The sequence below is a fragment of the Magnolia sinica genome, chromosome 5 (genome assembly GCF_029962835.1).
Source record: "Magnolia sinica isolate HGM2019 chromosome 5, MsV1, whole genome shotgun sequence".
Taxonomy (NCBI): Eukaryota; Viridiplantae; Streptophyta; class Magnoliopsida; order Magnoliales; family Magnoliaceae; genus Magnolia; species Magnolia sinica.
The window spans coordinates 101890997-101906366 of NC_080577.1; the positions used below are offsets into that span (position 1 = coordinate 101890997).

The 15370-nt window shown below is 39.9% G+C and overlaps 1 protein-coding gene across 1 annotated transcript in view; it reads right to left on the reverse strand.

Moving 5' to 3' along the window:
* Positions 1–12497, reverse strand: part of LOC131246461 (DNA repair RAD52-like protein 2, chloroplastic) — a 38884-nt gene extending 26387 nt beyond the window's left edge. Inside the window, exons 1-2 of the mRNA XM_058246622.1 lie at positions 11984–12497; positions 4273–4310 (exon numbers count right to left, since the gene is read on the reverse strand). Coding sequence (XP_058102605.1) covers positions 4273–4310; positions 11984–12294 — 349 coding nt within the window. The 5' untranslated portion in view covers positions 12295–12497. The remainder of the gene's footprint in view (positions 1–4272; positions 4311–11983) is intronic.
* Between the last annotated feature and the right edge of the window lie 2873 nt (positions 12498–15370).

Genomic DNA, 15370 nt, shown 5'->3' on the forward strand with positions numbered 1-15370 from the left:
TCTGCCAAATTGGCAATGCAAATATCATAATAAACCGATCATCATAAAGATCTTAGGGTATAGGTTCAAACTACCTGGTAATTTGTCAATTAAATGTGTGCACAAATGTTATTTTGGATTACGGAGTGGGTTAGCCATAAAAAGAACATCTTTGTCATCCTTGGGAGATCAGGGCCCAAACTTAACTGGTTGAGAGATCTTGAAAAATAACGATTAGTGGTGAAATTTCGTCTCATTTGGACGGTGCAATTAGGAGGAATGGATGACGCAAGTCGTAACAATGGAGAATGGCAAGATTGTAATTACAAGCTTAGAATTTATATACAAGCAATGTCCGTTTTTCACTTTCATGTTGATTTTTTTAACGTGAGTGAAACTCATACGTTTCTACAATGTGTGGCCCACATAAGACTTGGATTTGTCCTATATTTTGGCCCATGGCCTAACACGACCCTATGAAGACGGTGAAGGGAGTGGATTTCTCAAGAAATCATCGCAAGTGGAGTGTTGTACAATCAAACCGAAGTGGCATTCCTCCGCATGCTATAACAGTGGTGATAAAAACGGATTTGAGAGAGATTTCCCTACCAAAAAACTTTCGGTTTTGAATCCTCTAGTAGATCTGAACCGTTTAAACTCCACAGAAGATAGATCCGACTCTATCTCAATCAACGGAGAAGTTAGAAAAGCTCCTCACGACGCCAAGATCCCAGTCCAAGACGCCAAGATCTGTTAGGCCGCAAACTGCGTAAGAAAACCTTCCTCTGCCGACCACCATCTCATACTTCCATCAATCCAAACGTTCAAACCATAGAAATCTGGATTTCGACTCCTCCCACGTCGATAGAAGAAATTGGAGGAGAACCGTGGGCCACCACGTTGTCCAGATCCACGTTGTGCAGGAAAACGAGGACTACGTAAGAGAATATGCTCATCTCTTTGATTTTGCAACACGCTGCATGAGGATACGCAAAAAGGATCTAGATACTATTACACCTATAAAAGACCACTTCGTCCGACGGTGGAAGAAAGAGAAAAGAAAACAAAGCAAGAGGAGAGGAAGAGAAGTAAGAAAGGTGAACAGGGAAAGAAGTAAACGCCAAAACTCTGCTGTTGGAAGGCGTCCACAATGACACGAGAGAGGAGAAAGAAAGAAAGAAGAAGCACCATCGGCTTTCCAGCAAAAGATAGGTCTGGCCAAGGAATTACATATTCAAATTCCAAAGGATTAGATCCATATCTTAAGTAAGATTATGTATCCCTCCTTTTATCCTTCTTTCCTAGATTTTCTTTCTTTTCCTTATTCAAAAGCAAGACACGAAATTACTCCATCCGGTTGAACCGAGTCAACTTGGTGAAAGAATACACTTAAATTCCTAAATATAGATATTGAAGATTATCTAACTACCATATCATATGGCACGTCTAGAACAGACCTGAACCAAGGTCTTCCTTTGGAATTAATCTAATCATACCTAATACAACACTACCATAGCCCGAAATCTAACTTATTCTTAACCGTATGAATTAGGACACGATTGGATCTTAAAGTGTGTATTCGGACATTTAACTTTAGTAGTAAGCGATCAGGCAACGAAAGGTAAGGGTTTTTATCTTTTAAGCTTACATTAATTTAAGTTGTTATATTTATCTTGCCTTTTACATGCCTTCATGTTACTGTGAATTCTCCGTGCAAATATATGGTTTATCATCAATTATTTGCCATTTTGGGTTACAATATAATGTTGATTACAAGTGATCTTTATAAATTTATGTAAGGTCATGGATACAAGCCTTGCCCTTGCCTTTATTAATTTATTTAGTCATTGCCACTCTCCATAATATTGAGTTGGTCATTGCCACTCTTCTATTTGTTGAGTTAATCATTGCTACTTTCTTTTTATTGAGTTGACCATTATCACTCTCCTCTTTGTGAGTTAGTCATTGCTATTCTCTTCTTTACTTTACTAGCCTTCATGCTATATACCTTTAAAGCTTGGGGCATGTGTCTGGATATTCCAAAACTCTCATGATTCAGCTTATGTTCTCTATAAGTGCAAGTGATGTGTTAAGAGGTATCACAACTAGTGATTCAACTATTTTATCATTGACGTAATGCGCTCTGGGTAGAGACCCTCTTGGTCGTCACGTAATTCCATGGGTATTGGGTAGTGGTGCACAAATCGATGTGTGTAATTTGCAAATGCAGTGTCATATCACTTCCAAGATTGGATGTCGCAAGTAATCGCTCCATGAACAAATCGTGTCACGTAATTCATCCAACTCATGTGTTGTGCGCATTGAGGTGTTAACGTAAATCCACAGTAGCGTCGGACATGCCGGTAAATCTCTGTAGTGTGAGAATGCGGGGCGATCCGGGTTTTCTATGAATCGTATTTCACATTGTAATGATCATTATGTATGATGAGCAGCACACGCTTTGCTAGGCATGCATCTCATGTAGGTTGTCTGCGCATACTGATACTCTCGTATTAGTGGAGTACGGGACGTATCAGAACCCTTACATTACTTTTATGAACCTCTTGAATTATTGTTAATCTTAAAGGATGACCATCACTATGAGTAGGCCGTGACCCTCTCCAACCGTACAGATGATGCAGGTGACGTACAGATTGAAGACCTAGAGGACAATCTCCCCATAAAAGATTATGCTGAAAGAATAAGAAAATAATTTTATAATTTAGTTTTATACTTCCGCTACGAACTCGATAAATGTAATAAGCTCCTATTGAGAGGACATTTGATTATTCTTTTACTCTGATGAAATAATCAATACAGTCGATTTTATTCTCGTGAAAGTTACCATCATGAATGTATCTGGATGTGATCCAAATGAGGGAAAAAAAAAGAGCGATTTTTAAAGCATCCAATTTATACATTATTTACACCCGGTTTTCTCGGGCACGAGTACAAACTCTGGCCGTGAAAATTCGGGATGTTACAGCTAGATCATTCCTTCTTTGATCCTTCATCATTTTCCCTTAAATCCCATAACCCTAAGCTAAAACCCTAACCTAAAACCTAGATTCCCAAAACCCTAATCCCCAAATCCTAGCTTCCCGAATCATAAAACCCTAACCCAAAATCTCCCAAATCTCAAAACCCTAATCCCTAAATCCTAGCTTCTCTACTCCCAAAAACCTAATCCAATTTTTCCAATTTCCTAATCTTTAAATTCAACCCTAACCCACCAAAACCCTAACTAGGACAATTAATTTCCTTTGAATCAAAAGTAATCCCTATGCTAAATGGAAGTTCTACCTTCAATAGTTCCTAATCGATTCATATATTGTTAGATCTGCATTGCGGGATTGTCTACGGTTTTGAACTAGAACATGTTTTGTTACTTGGATTCTTTAAATTTGTGATAGAGTAGTTATATTTTGTGTTTTGATTGCTTTGATTAATCCGTTATTCAATTCCATAACATCATTCTAGGGTTAGACTATCCGTCCTACATCACGGTAGCACATCTCGCGCATGTATGGTCCTTTAAGGGGATAGTGGCACATGTGGAGCACCTAGGGATGGATGTTTCCACAGGGAACTTGAAGATGGTCAGCAGTTCATGTCACGCGTGTGAAGTGCTTAAAGATGGATGGCAAGCATGCAACACATGTGGCACAATGGCACGTGTGGGGTGTTTGAAGATGAGGATGGAAAATGCTACACGTGGCTCATTGACATGTGGGGGGCTAAAAGATGGTGGTGGCACGTGTTGTGCATGTGGCACATTGATGCCTATATAATAACTTTGAGATGAATGGTGGCACGTGTTGGGCATGTGGCACATTGACCCTTGCATAACAGCTTTGAGATGAATGGTGGCACAAGTTGCACGTGGCACATTGGCCCATGTCGGGTGCTTGAAGATGGATGGTTGTACACACAGGGCACTTAGAAGATGGGTGGTGGCACGTGTGACTGCTAAGTGAGGCACTTCGTAAAGAGAGAGGGTCATTTCCTCTCATTTCCTTCAATTTCTTGAAATAATGTTTCTTAAGTATTCGCAAGCAAATGAAAAATAGGTATTTTCTAGGAATTGAGAATGAAATGGAGATGGAGTTCCAAGAAATTTACAGAAACCAAGAATAGAAATGCCATTTTCATGAAAACGATGTTTCTTCAATTTACATTTCAGTGAGTCCAAACAGGCCTTTAATAAAACCTTGTCATTCATAAAACAAAAATAAAAAGAACTGGATCAAACAATTGGAAAAAATTCACAGGATGACAGAAAAATATGATCACCTGGGGCGTAGAAGCTCAACATGCGGTTGGCATGGTACCTACAAAATTACCAACACAACTCAAGTTAGATTATTTGGAATTACCAACACAACTCAAGTTATATTATTCAAGGAAGAAAATCTGATAAAAGAAATGGAATCTTTGCATCTACATTTGTTAAAACAAAACTGAGAATGATTAAGCATCATGCATCTACTCAATACAATTGAAATTATTGCCAATATCAGCACTTGGTAGTTTCTTTTTTCTTAATCAAGTGAAATTTAAAAAATAATAATAATAATAATAATAACCAGGAAAGTAGAGAATTGAAATAGATAGTTCTACATGTAATTCCATTTTATTGTAGGATTACATCCAACATCAGCACTATTTGTTCAGAACATAAAAACATCACTTCCAAACAAGATGCAAAAAAAAAAAAAATTTGGAACCTCCACCCTCTAAGAATCTATTCAATTCCAATGCCCCACCCTCTTTTACAACTGTAATATTACTCCCTCCTGTGGCACTCTCTTCTTCCCTTTTCTGTACTGGTGTATTTACCTTCTGAAACACCCCCCTCCTCTTGCAGAGGGTGATTATGTTAATTCTTGATCCCGCAACATACAATAGCCAATTTTGCTTCATTTCTGTTAGGCTGCATTTGTATTCCATATCAAACTGCTTTGTCTATAGTTGCACAAAGCTTGAAGCAAAGCCCCAACAGATCTGGGTGCGAGAGCGGGGAAGAGTCTGTTTCAAAATGTTTTCCAAGTATAAACAGGCAGAGAACAAGAACGGGAGCACAAGTCCAAAGTGTGATTCAAAGCAACATCTACTTAGAAGGATCGTGTATAACTACATTTTGTCTATCTACTACGATGGAAAGAATCAAATTGTGATTTCCTTCTTACGGAGCTTTTTTGAGGGAATGGATTTAAGCATTGGCTGTGGTTAGAAGCATGAGTGATTGGATTGTGAATGAATCTATTCAAGAGGAAATAACAAAGTGAATGATGTTTCCTAGTATTCACAATGGCGAAGTATACCTCAAATTGCAATGATTTTCCTTCCAAGTCCAACTAAAAATAATTTAATTGCATTATGATGCCCATGCTCTCAATATGAGTGACTAGGAAGGAAATTGCAATTTGGTTGTTTCTTTTAATAAATTTGCATTGTTCATAACTCGTTATATTAGACAAATAATCAATTCAATCTAGCATCCAAATGCACCTTTTTAGAGGTTAGTTTAGAGTGCATGACAAGAAAGCAACTACTGCTTTCATTCATTCATTCTTTCTTTCTTTTGGAATATTTTTACTTTATCATCGTGAATGCTAGATTATGTTGGGTTTTGGACTGCGGAATCACACAAAGATGGATCTAGGATAGCAATCCAAGAGCTCCAAGCAAACACAAGAGAACATAAAGATTTAACTTGGAAAACCCTTTCGAGAAAAAACCACGGCACAAAGCGACAAATCTTCACTATGAAAGCAAAAAAAAACAAAGAGAAAAGACTTACCAATTCAAACAAGCTTGAATGTCACCCATGCTACACCCTTTGCAAACCCTAGAACCCTTTTAGAAAGCCTTAGAATCCCTTAGAATAATACCTCTCAATCCCGTTTACACCCATATATATAGTTTTAGGAAGAATCTCAAACAAAATCGAAAAGAATCATAAACGAAATCGGAAACAAATCCTGCGCTTTCGCAGTTGCGCGAAAAATCTGCGCAGAATCTAATTAGATTTAAGACATCAAATACAACAATCTCCACCATGTTTTCAATCTTCAAACGCGTAGCTCCTTGTCATCTTCTCTTATCTCTGCCTCGCATCATAGCTTCATCAATGCTTCTTGTGCACACTCCGTCTTCCTTTTACACCATCGCCAAGCCCAGAGATGTTGCACAAAACTTGAACTTCTCTGTAGGAACAACTTTGGTGAGCATGTCTGCTGGATTCACGCTAGTGTGAATCTTCTTTAGAGTTACACCTCCTTCCTCGAGCACCTGTTGGATAAAATGCTGACGAACATCAATGTGTTTAGTACAAGAGTAATAAACAGAATTTTTAGCCAAATTGATAGTGCTCTTGCTATCACAATTAACCGGCACGGCCTCCTGCTGAAGTCCCAACTGATTTATCATGCCTCTTAACCAAACATCTTCCTGAAATGCTTCCGTCACTGCCATATATTCTACTTCGGTCGTGGAAAGTGTCACCACGAGCTGAAGCTTTGACATCCAACTAATTGCTCCACCCGCTAGTACAAACGAGTATTCTGAAGTTGAGTTTCTAGAATCCACACTGCTTGCATGGTCTAAATCCACATACCCTAATAACTTTGCCCCTGCCTTCTCAAAAGTTAAGAAGTAGTTTTTTGTACCTCGAATGTATCGAAGTGTCCATTTCATTGCTTCCCAATGTTGCTTGCTGGGGTTTGACATGTATCTGCTCACAACACCGACTGCCTATGAAATATCTGGTCTCATACAGACCATGGCATACATTAAACTGTCAACCGCATTCGAATAAGACACATGAGACATAACATGTTTTTCCTCATTTGATTTAGGACATTGTTTTGAGAAAAGTTTGAAGTGAGTCGCGTGGGGAACGCTCACTGGCTTTGCCTAGTCCATCCCAAACTTGATCAGCACCTTTTCAAGGTATTCTGCCAGTAATAACCAAAGTCTACTCATCTTCCTGTCTCTATGAATATCTATGCCAAGAATCCTCTTTGCAGGCCCTAGATCTTTCATCTCGAATATCCCTGATAACTAAGTCTTCAGTACGTTGATTTCAAACATATCATGACTGGGGATCAACATACAATCAACATACAATACTAGGATGATGAATTTGCCATCACTCAGTGTCTTGTAATAGACATGGTGATCATATTCACTCCGAGTAAATTTCTGACTCAACATGAAAGAATCAAAATTTTTATACCACTATCTAGGCAACTGTTTCAAGCCGTACAACGACCTCATTAACCTGCAAACTTTTTTCTCCCCGTTTAATTTTGTAGCCCTCTGGTTGCTTCATGTAGATCTGCTCTTCCAACTCCCCGCGCAAGAATGCAGTCTTGACATCCATCTGTTCTAGCTCGAGATCGTATTGGGCAACCAGCGCCAACACGAATCTGATAGACACATGCTTAACCACCAGAGCAAATATCTTTGTGAAGTCAATTCCTTCTCTCTAAGCATCACCCTTCGCTACCAATCTTGCTTTGTATGTCCTATTTCCTTTTGAATAACCACTTGCATCCGATCGCTTTTTGGCCCATTGGAAGCTCCACCAGCTCCCATGTGTGGTTTTTGTGCAACGAGTCCATCTCATCGTCCATAGCCGCCTTCCACTTTTCTGCATCAGGCTCACTGAGAGCCTCCTGAATAGTAGACGGGTCCCCCTCATTTGTAACGAGGGCATATGCAATATTAGAGTCATCCCTGTATCTTACTGGTAACCTGTAATCACGCGGTAGGCTTCTTCTCACAAGTGGTTGCTCCACCTAATCTTGTACCTTTGTCTATGCATCTGTCTCTACCTGCATCTGTGTCAATCTAGACGTCTACGATCAACATTTCTGGTTCCTTTTGCTCCTCCTGATCATTCTTAGGAAATAAGGAGCTTTCTAGGAACTTACATTCAATTGTCGTAAAAGGAGACCAGTTCACCAAATAGCAGGCCATGTTTACAGCCTTTGTCCATAGGTCCATGCCCAACGCGGCATTACTTAACATGCATCGGGCCCTCTCCAAGAGAGTCCGATTCATTTGTTCAACTACACAATTTTGTTCGGACGTGTGGCGCACTGTTGAACCTAATGATCCTTTCATCCCTACAATATTCATTAAATTAAGTGGAAGTAAATTCTCCACCATTGTCAGTCCTTAAAACCTTCATATTTCACCCTGACTGTTTTTTCACCATTGCCTTCAATTGTTTGAATATGGTGAAAACTTCGAATTTACGTTTCATGAAGTAAACTCAAACTTTCCTGGAGTGGTCGTCAATGAATAAAACAAACCATGACGACCCCCCAATGGAAACCTCTGGCGATGGCCCCCAAACGTCAGAGTGCACATAATCAAGCACTCCCTTACATGCATGTTTTCCAATTTTAAAAGATAATCTAAATTGTTTACCATATATACAATACTCGCATGCATTTAAATCAAAATTCTTAAAAGTTGGAATCAAACAACGATCAGATAGTATCTTCATGCCCCGCTCGCTCGTGTAGCCCAGACGAGCATGCCACATGCGTAGAGACGTCGAAACTGCAATAGTTGTTGCCGCTCCACCTGCTGAAGTGCTCCCGATCAACCTGTAAAGGTTACCGTGCCTTTGCACTCTCATGATCACGAGTGTCCCTTTTGAAACTTTAAGGACACCATCAATACCAGTGAACTTGCACCCTATAGCCTCAAGTGCACCAAGAGAAATCAGACTTTTCTTCATATAAGGAACGTGCCTGACGTCCGTCAAGGTACGCTCCATCCCATCAAACATCTTGATGCTCACCGTACCAATAGTCACAACATTACAGGCATTGTCATTGCCCATAAAAACCTGTCCACCATCGCATTCCTTGTAACTGGCGAACCAACTCCGATGAGGAGTCATGTGATATGATGCTCCTGTGTCAAGGATCCACTCGTCTCTAAGATTGTCATGCAAGTGTCCGACCATAGTCACAGATAGAACATTACCTCCACTAGTCTCCTCATCAGATGTGACAACATTGGCCTCCTTGAAAGAAACCGTTGAATTTTCTTTTTTTACTTTAAGATTGGTACAATCCTTCTTCATGTGTCCAGTCATCCCACAGTTCCAGCACTTTAGTTTTCCTATGCCTTTGCCCTTGGATTTAGATCTAGGTCTTGAAGATCCTGTACCTCGCTCAGAATTCCTGTCTCTCGTATACAGTGCATCGGAAGATGTCCCCATGTCACCGTTTAGCTATCTCATGGCCTTCCCTTGAAGGGCTAAGATAACGGTGTCGACACTCAGGGTTTTATTTGCGGTGCATATCGCGTCCTTGAATGACTCATACGATGCCAGAAGAGAATTCAGCAACATACATGCTTGTTCCTTATCTTTGATTACTTCCTCCATATCCAGCAATTTGCAAACCAATTTATTAAAGTTGTTAATATGGGCCTCCAGATCTCCAACCTCTGCCATCTTGAAGTTATACTACTGAAGCTTCAAGTGTAGGCGATTTTCAAAGGATTTTTTCACATAAATATCCTCCAACTTCGCACATAACTTAGCCGCAGTTTTCTCCCTTAAAACATTATAGAGAACCTTATCCGTGAGACATAAACGGATAGAGGCTAAAGCATTACTATCAAGAGTCTCCCATTCTTCATCTTTCATAATCGATTTTCGCTCCTCAAGAGCCTTAACTTCACCTTGTTTAGTTAATAGACTAATCATCTTAATCTTCCATAACTCAAAATTATTTTTGTCCAAGTACTTCTCAATATCAAACTTGGTGTTTCTCATTATTGTTAATCCTGCAGATTCATATCTGTGCCCCAATGATAGCTCTGATACCACTTGTTGGGTTTTGGACTGCAGAATCACACTGAGATGGATCTGGGATAGCAATCCAAGAGCACCAAGTAAACACAAGAGAACACAAAGATCTAACATGAAAAACTCTTTCAGGAAAAAACCACGGCACAAAGCGACAGATCTTCAGTATGAAAGCAGAAATTACAAAGAGAAAGGACTTACCCGATTTAAACAAGCTTGAATCTCACCCTTGCTACACCCTTTGCAAACCCTAGAACCCTTTTAAAAACCCTGAGAATCACTTAGAATGATACCTCACAATCCCGTTTACACCCATATATATAGTTTTAGGAAGAATCCCAAACAAAATTGGAAAGAATCATAAACGAAATTGGAAACAAATCCCGCACTTTCGCAGTTGCGCAAAAATCTGTGCAGAATCTAATTAGATTTAAGATATCAAATACAACAAATTACATGATCAAGTTTTGTCATTTTGAGTGATTAAATAGATTGCTCGCAATGATGAGATAAAAATTCGGTATTCAGGTAGAGATGTAACATGAACTAAACGGTCCGAATCATAGGCCCCTAATGCAACTAGATCAAGGAAGAAACTAATTGCAATAAGATTCAACATATCAGATTGAAGTTCAAATCACAAAGAGAAAAAGATGCAATGAATGATTGTGAACAAACTCAACAGTCCTCTAGTCTTATATTAGAGAACAAAGGACAATCTTGATCATCGAGGGAACTCGGATAATGCAATGGATATGGAAGGGCATGGGAGTCTAAATAAGGATAATTGTACAAGATGTATGAACATGTTCCTATCCACAACATCTCTAAGAAAGAACATGAAAGAATATAGGGTAAACTTTAGGCTTGAGTTCTAAATCTAAAGGTTTTGGAGGAAGGAAGAAAAGGGCAAGGGAATTAATGGGTTGGAACGGGACTAGGATTTGGTAGGGTTAGAAATGGGTACTGTCAGGGTTTGATGTGATCTTTTTTTTAAAACTTGGTACGGTTAGGGTTTGAAGGGTTTGGGAAAAAGGACTTCGTGATTTGGGAAAAAGGTATGGTTTAGGGTTTGGTGATTTGGGAAGAAAGGGAAAAGAGAAATGGAAAAAAGAAAAAATAAATAAAAGAAAATGGACGATGACGATTGAGGGAGAGGGGAAAGATGAAAGGGAAGAATTGAGATAAGGAAATTACCTTCTTTCAATTTTCCAAGAGCAGGACTCACTCTAATACCAATTTAATGCAATTAGATCAAGGAAGAAACCAATTGCAATAAGATACAACGTACCGGATTGAAGTTCCGGTCACAAAGAGAAAAGAATGCAATGACTATAAGAAAACTCGATAGTCCTCTAGTCTTATAGTATAGATCAGTTCAGCCCCCAACAACTACTGTAGAAAAACAAGAGAATTTGCTCAAAGAGAATACCATTCAACTGTGTCTTATTCCATAGGCCTAAGCCTTTTTTATAATGAGTGCTTACAATCTTCAATATAATCTATGGAATCTAAAAATGAGATTCCTAGCTAGCCAAGATCTCAAAATTAAGAAAAATCTTTAAATAAGAAAATCTAATAATACTTATTTCCTAACATAGAATCTCTAAAATAAGAAAGCACTTCAGCAAGAAAAATCTAAGATTAATTATTTCCTAACATGGAGAAATGAAAGAAAATTAAATTATACAAAAGCTAAAAAAGGAAATTAGGCCTTTTCTTGTATGCACATGTGGGATACGAGTCAGATTCTTCAAATCTGATCAATGGGTTTGTGTGGCCATTTGGTTGCATCAGCCCCACTTTACACAGCCTATAAACAATCAATTACAGTGAACTGTTGTGCTAACTGAATGATTGGTGGACATCTAGTGGATAGTTAAAATGACAAAATGAGAAACAGTCCGACTTCAACAAACAGATGTCCATTAATCAGAGGTCAGCATCATCCAATCAATCATTCCGATTTCAGAGGTATGATCCATCTATATCAACAGTTCCATTTTAGCCAGACAAACACCGTTTGTCCAATTTCCAAGTGCACGCACATGAACTGCCGCATTCTGCCAGAGTAGCAAACAATATCATCTTTGCATCTATAGGCAGCAATCAGCAATCAATCAACAAAATACAAAGAGGAGATCGCCAAACCCCAGAATGTACCAGGGGATGCAGCTGGTGCCGGGCTTGATGATCTTGTCGGGAACTCTCTTGTTAAGATCCCGGAGGATCTCCGCCAACGGCCGGATCATGGAAGACGAAGTATCCAGCGGCACCACATAGTTCGTGTTCGGAACCGACGTTTTCTTCACGCCGCCGCCGCCGCCGCTGCTGTTGTTGAGGTTCTTTTCGACGGCTGACACGGATAATCCCCTCTTCTGCTGAAATGAGAGGCGATGACTCGATGCGGGGGTGGAGAGACGGACGGCAGATGGAAATGAAGGCTTTGAGGTGAGAAAGAGAGTAGTTTCCATGGCGATGAAGGAAAGGAGAAGGTGAGGTAGGGAAGAAAGTAAGGTTTTTTATGGGAGGAGGAATATCTCCTTCTTTCAGAGAGAGAGAGAGAGAGATGAGGAGTTGAGTTTGGTTGGAAGTTAGGGAGGTTTCCTTGAAGTCTCAAACTCTACGTTTTGGGTGGTGGAAGAAGCATTGCTTGGCTTTTGTTTTGTTTTTTTAGTTTTTTTTTTTTTTTTCCTGTTTTTTCTCCCCTCTTTCTTTCCCACCTACCTACCCCCATCCCACCCTCACAATTGTTTTTTTCCGTTCCCTCTTCCTGCCCTTCTCTCTGTACGGCTGTGATCGAGTCAAACCCAATCAATGTGGGGCCCACCTGGTGTGTTTTTTTTTAATTGACGTCCCAGCTGGACGCGGATTAGATAGTTACAGGTTGAGTAGCGAGACTCGCTACTGAAGTGACGTCACCAGGTTCTGTGGACCCCACTAAGATGTAAGTGTTATATCCACAACGTCCATCCGTTTGGAGATATTATTTTAGGGCATGACCCAGAGAACGAGGCCTTAAGGCATGACCCAGAGAACGAGGCAGATCCAAAGCTTTAGTGGACCCCACCACAGAAAACAGTGAAAAGATTGATGCACACCGTTGAAACCTTCCTAAGGCCCACCATGATGTTTTATCAAAATCCAACCTGTTCAAAAGTTAACAAAGACATTAAAGAAGTGAAAACACAAATATCAGCTTGATCCAAAACTTTTGTGGCCTTTGGAAGTTTTTAATGGTGGTGTCACTCTTCCCACTTTTTTTCTGTGGTGGGGTCCACTGGAGCATTGGATGTGACTCATTCTCTAGATCTTATGCTAAAATGATCTCTCCATATGAATGGACGGCGTGGATACAAAACATACATCATGATGGGCCCCACAGAACTTGGTGACGTCACTTCAGTAGCAGTCTCGCTACTCAACCTGTGAGTAGCCAATCCGCGCCCGTCCCAACCGTACAACAGATCCGCCAAAAGCACTCAGGTGTGGCGGACGGAGATTGCCTGCTGTGGGGCCCACGATGATGCATGTGCTAGTTACTCCGTCCATTTATTTCGTCAGCTATTTTTAAAACTTGTGGCTAAACACAAGCATATCAAAAGCTCAAGTGGACCACATGGGCATTCAAAATACCACCATTGAAATCTTCCCAGCCGCCACTACAATGTTTATAAGAAAAATGGAAGCGGATTACGTAGTGAGTAAACTCTGTGGGGGCCCACCGTGATTTATGCCTTTGATCCATGACGTACGTCTGTTTTACCTGCTTATTTTAATGCATGAGGCTAAAATTGAAGTATATCCAAAGCTCAAGTTGACAACTCCACCGTAAACAATGTGAATTGAATGCCTGCCGTTGAAAACTTGTTGGGGGGCCACAGAAGTTTTGGATCAAGATGATATTTGTGTTTTCAATTCATCCATGTTGGTGTGACCTTATGAACGGGTTGGATGAGAAATAAGCATCATTATGAGCTCTAGAGACGTTTCAACGGTGGACATCATTATTCCATTGTTTCCAATGGATGGGTCCACTTGAGCTTCGGATATGATTCAATATTGGAATCATGCCATGGAATGATTTGTACAAACGGATGGACGGCATGGATAAGACACATACATCCATAGTAGGCCCCACATAGTTTACTCAGTACACTTAAATCAGTAGTCAATTTGCTTCCCGAAATACGCCATCCAGGCTGTCCATCAGTTGGTTCGGACATGGATGAAGGGAAACATAAAAATTAGCCTGGGTCGTTTGGCACCGTGGATTGGAGGGGGGCTTCTAATCCCCTTGGTTGTTTAGCAGCTAAAAGTAAGTGGGGTTTCAAATCCAAAGACTTTAAATCCCTCAAAGAGAATGTTTGAAATCCATTGATAGCTTGGATTACATCTAAAATCATTCCAAGAGTTGCATGTGTAACTAGGGGTGTACATCAAGTTGAACCGAGTCGAGCTAGCATCAGCTCGACTCAGCTCGGCCACACGCTGACCTCAGCTTGAACTCGGCTCGATTCTCGAGCTTGATTGGCCAACTTGGCTCGGTTCTGTCAGCCGCTCGAGCCAAGTTCACTGTTACAGCATTTTCACAAACACCTAAACTGCACTTTCAAAATCTCATTGTATTTCAAATAGCAGCAATGGATTTACAAGTATTTTATAAAAAACCTTCTAAGCAACCTAAAAATTTAAGAAAAAAAGAGTGTTGTTTTCATATACTTACCTTCCTTGCTACCAGCCACACTTCTTTGAGTCATTTCATTAAACACTTGGTGAGCAACATCAATATCAAAGTAAACGAGTCACCAAACTGGTTCGATTCGAACTAGGTTTGATCCAAGTTGAGTCGAGCTGGGGCCAACTCGAACTCGGCTCGAACTCATTTTCGAGCTCAAAAAATCAACTCGACTCTGCTCGAACTCAGCTTCGAACCGAGTTGAATTGAGCTTTTTCAACTCGAGCAAGCTAACCGAGCTAGCTCGGTTCGTGTACACCTCTATGTGTAACATGTGTGTTACTAGCCTATTACTCTTTTGGCACATGACCCACTAATAATATTCCAAAACAATTAGATTATCAATTACATCACTATAGTTACTTTGATATGATGATCAACGCCCATCTAAACATTTTCTATGTAAATCAATGGTTAAGAATCATTAGTTAGTCACTTGAACATGATCTTGTGCTTGTGACCCATCAGAGACTTAGAATTTCATCATTTTCGAGCAAAGCATATATTTTAGTGGGCTTATTACAACCATTGTGTCAAATATTAGATACATTCACTAATTAGATATATTAAAGTTGATTTAGTAATTAAATTCAAACCCAGTGTAAATAAACCATACATATCTAGTTTTGGATTAAAGTTGATTCCCAATTTAGATGCCAAACACAATGGAGAATTTCAAATCCATGGGCTTTCAAATCTAAGAGTTTGAATCCAAGGGTTTCCAAATCCATGCTCCCGAACAGGCCATTAAGGTGGTTTGGGTGGTGGCCATTGAATCTCCACTATTTCCTGTAGTGGGTCCAGTTGAGTTT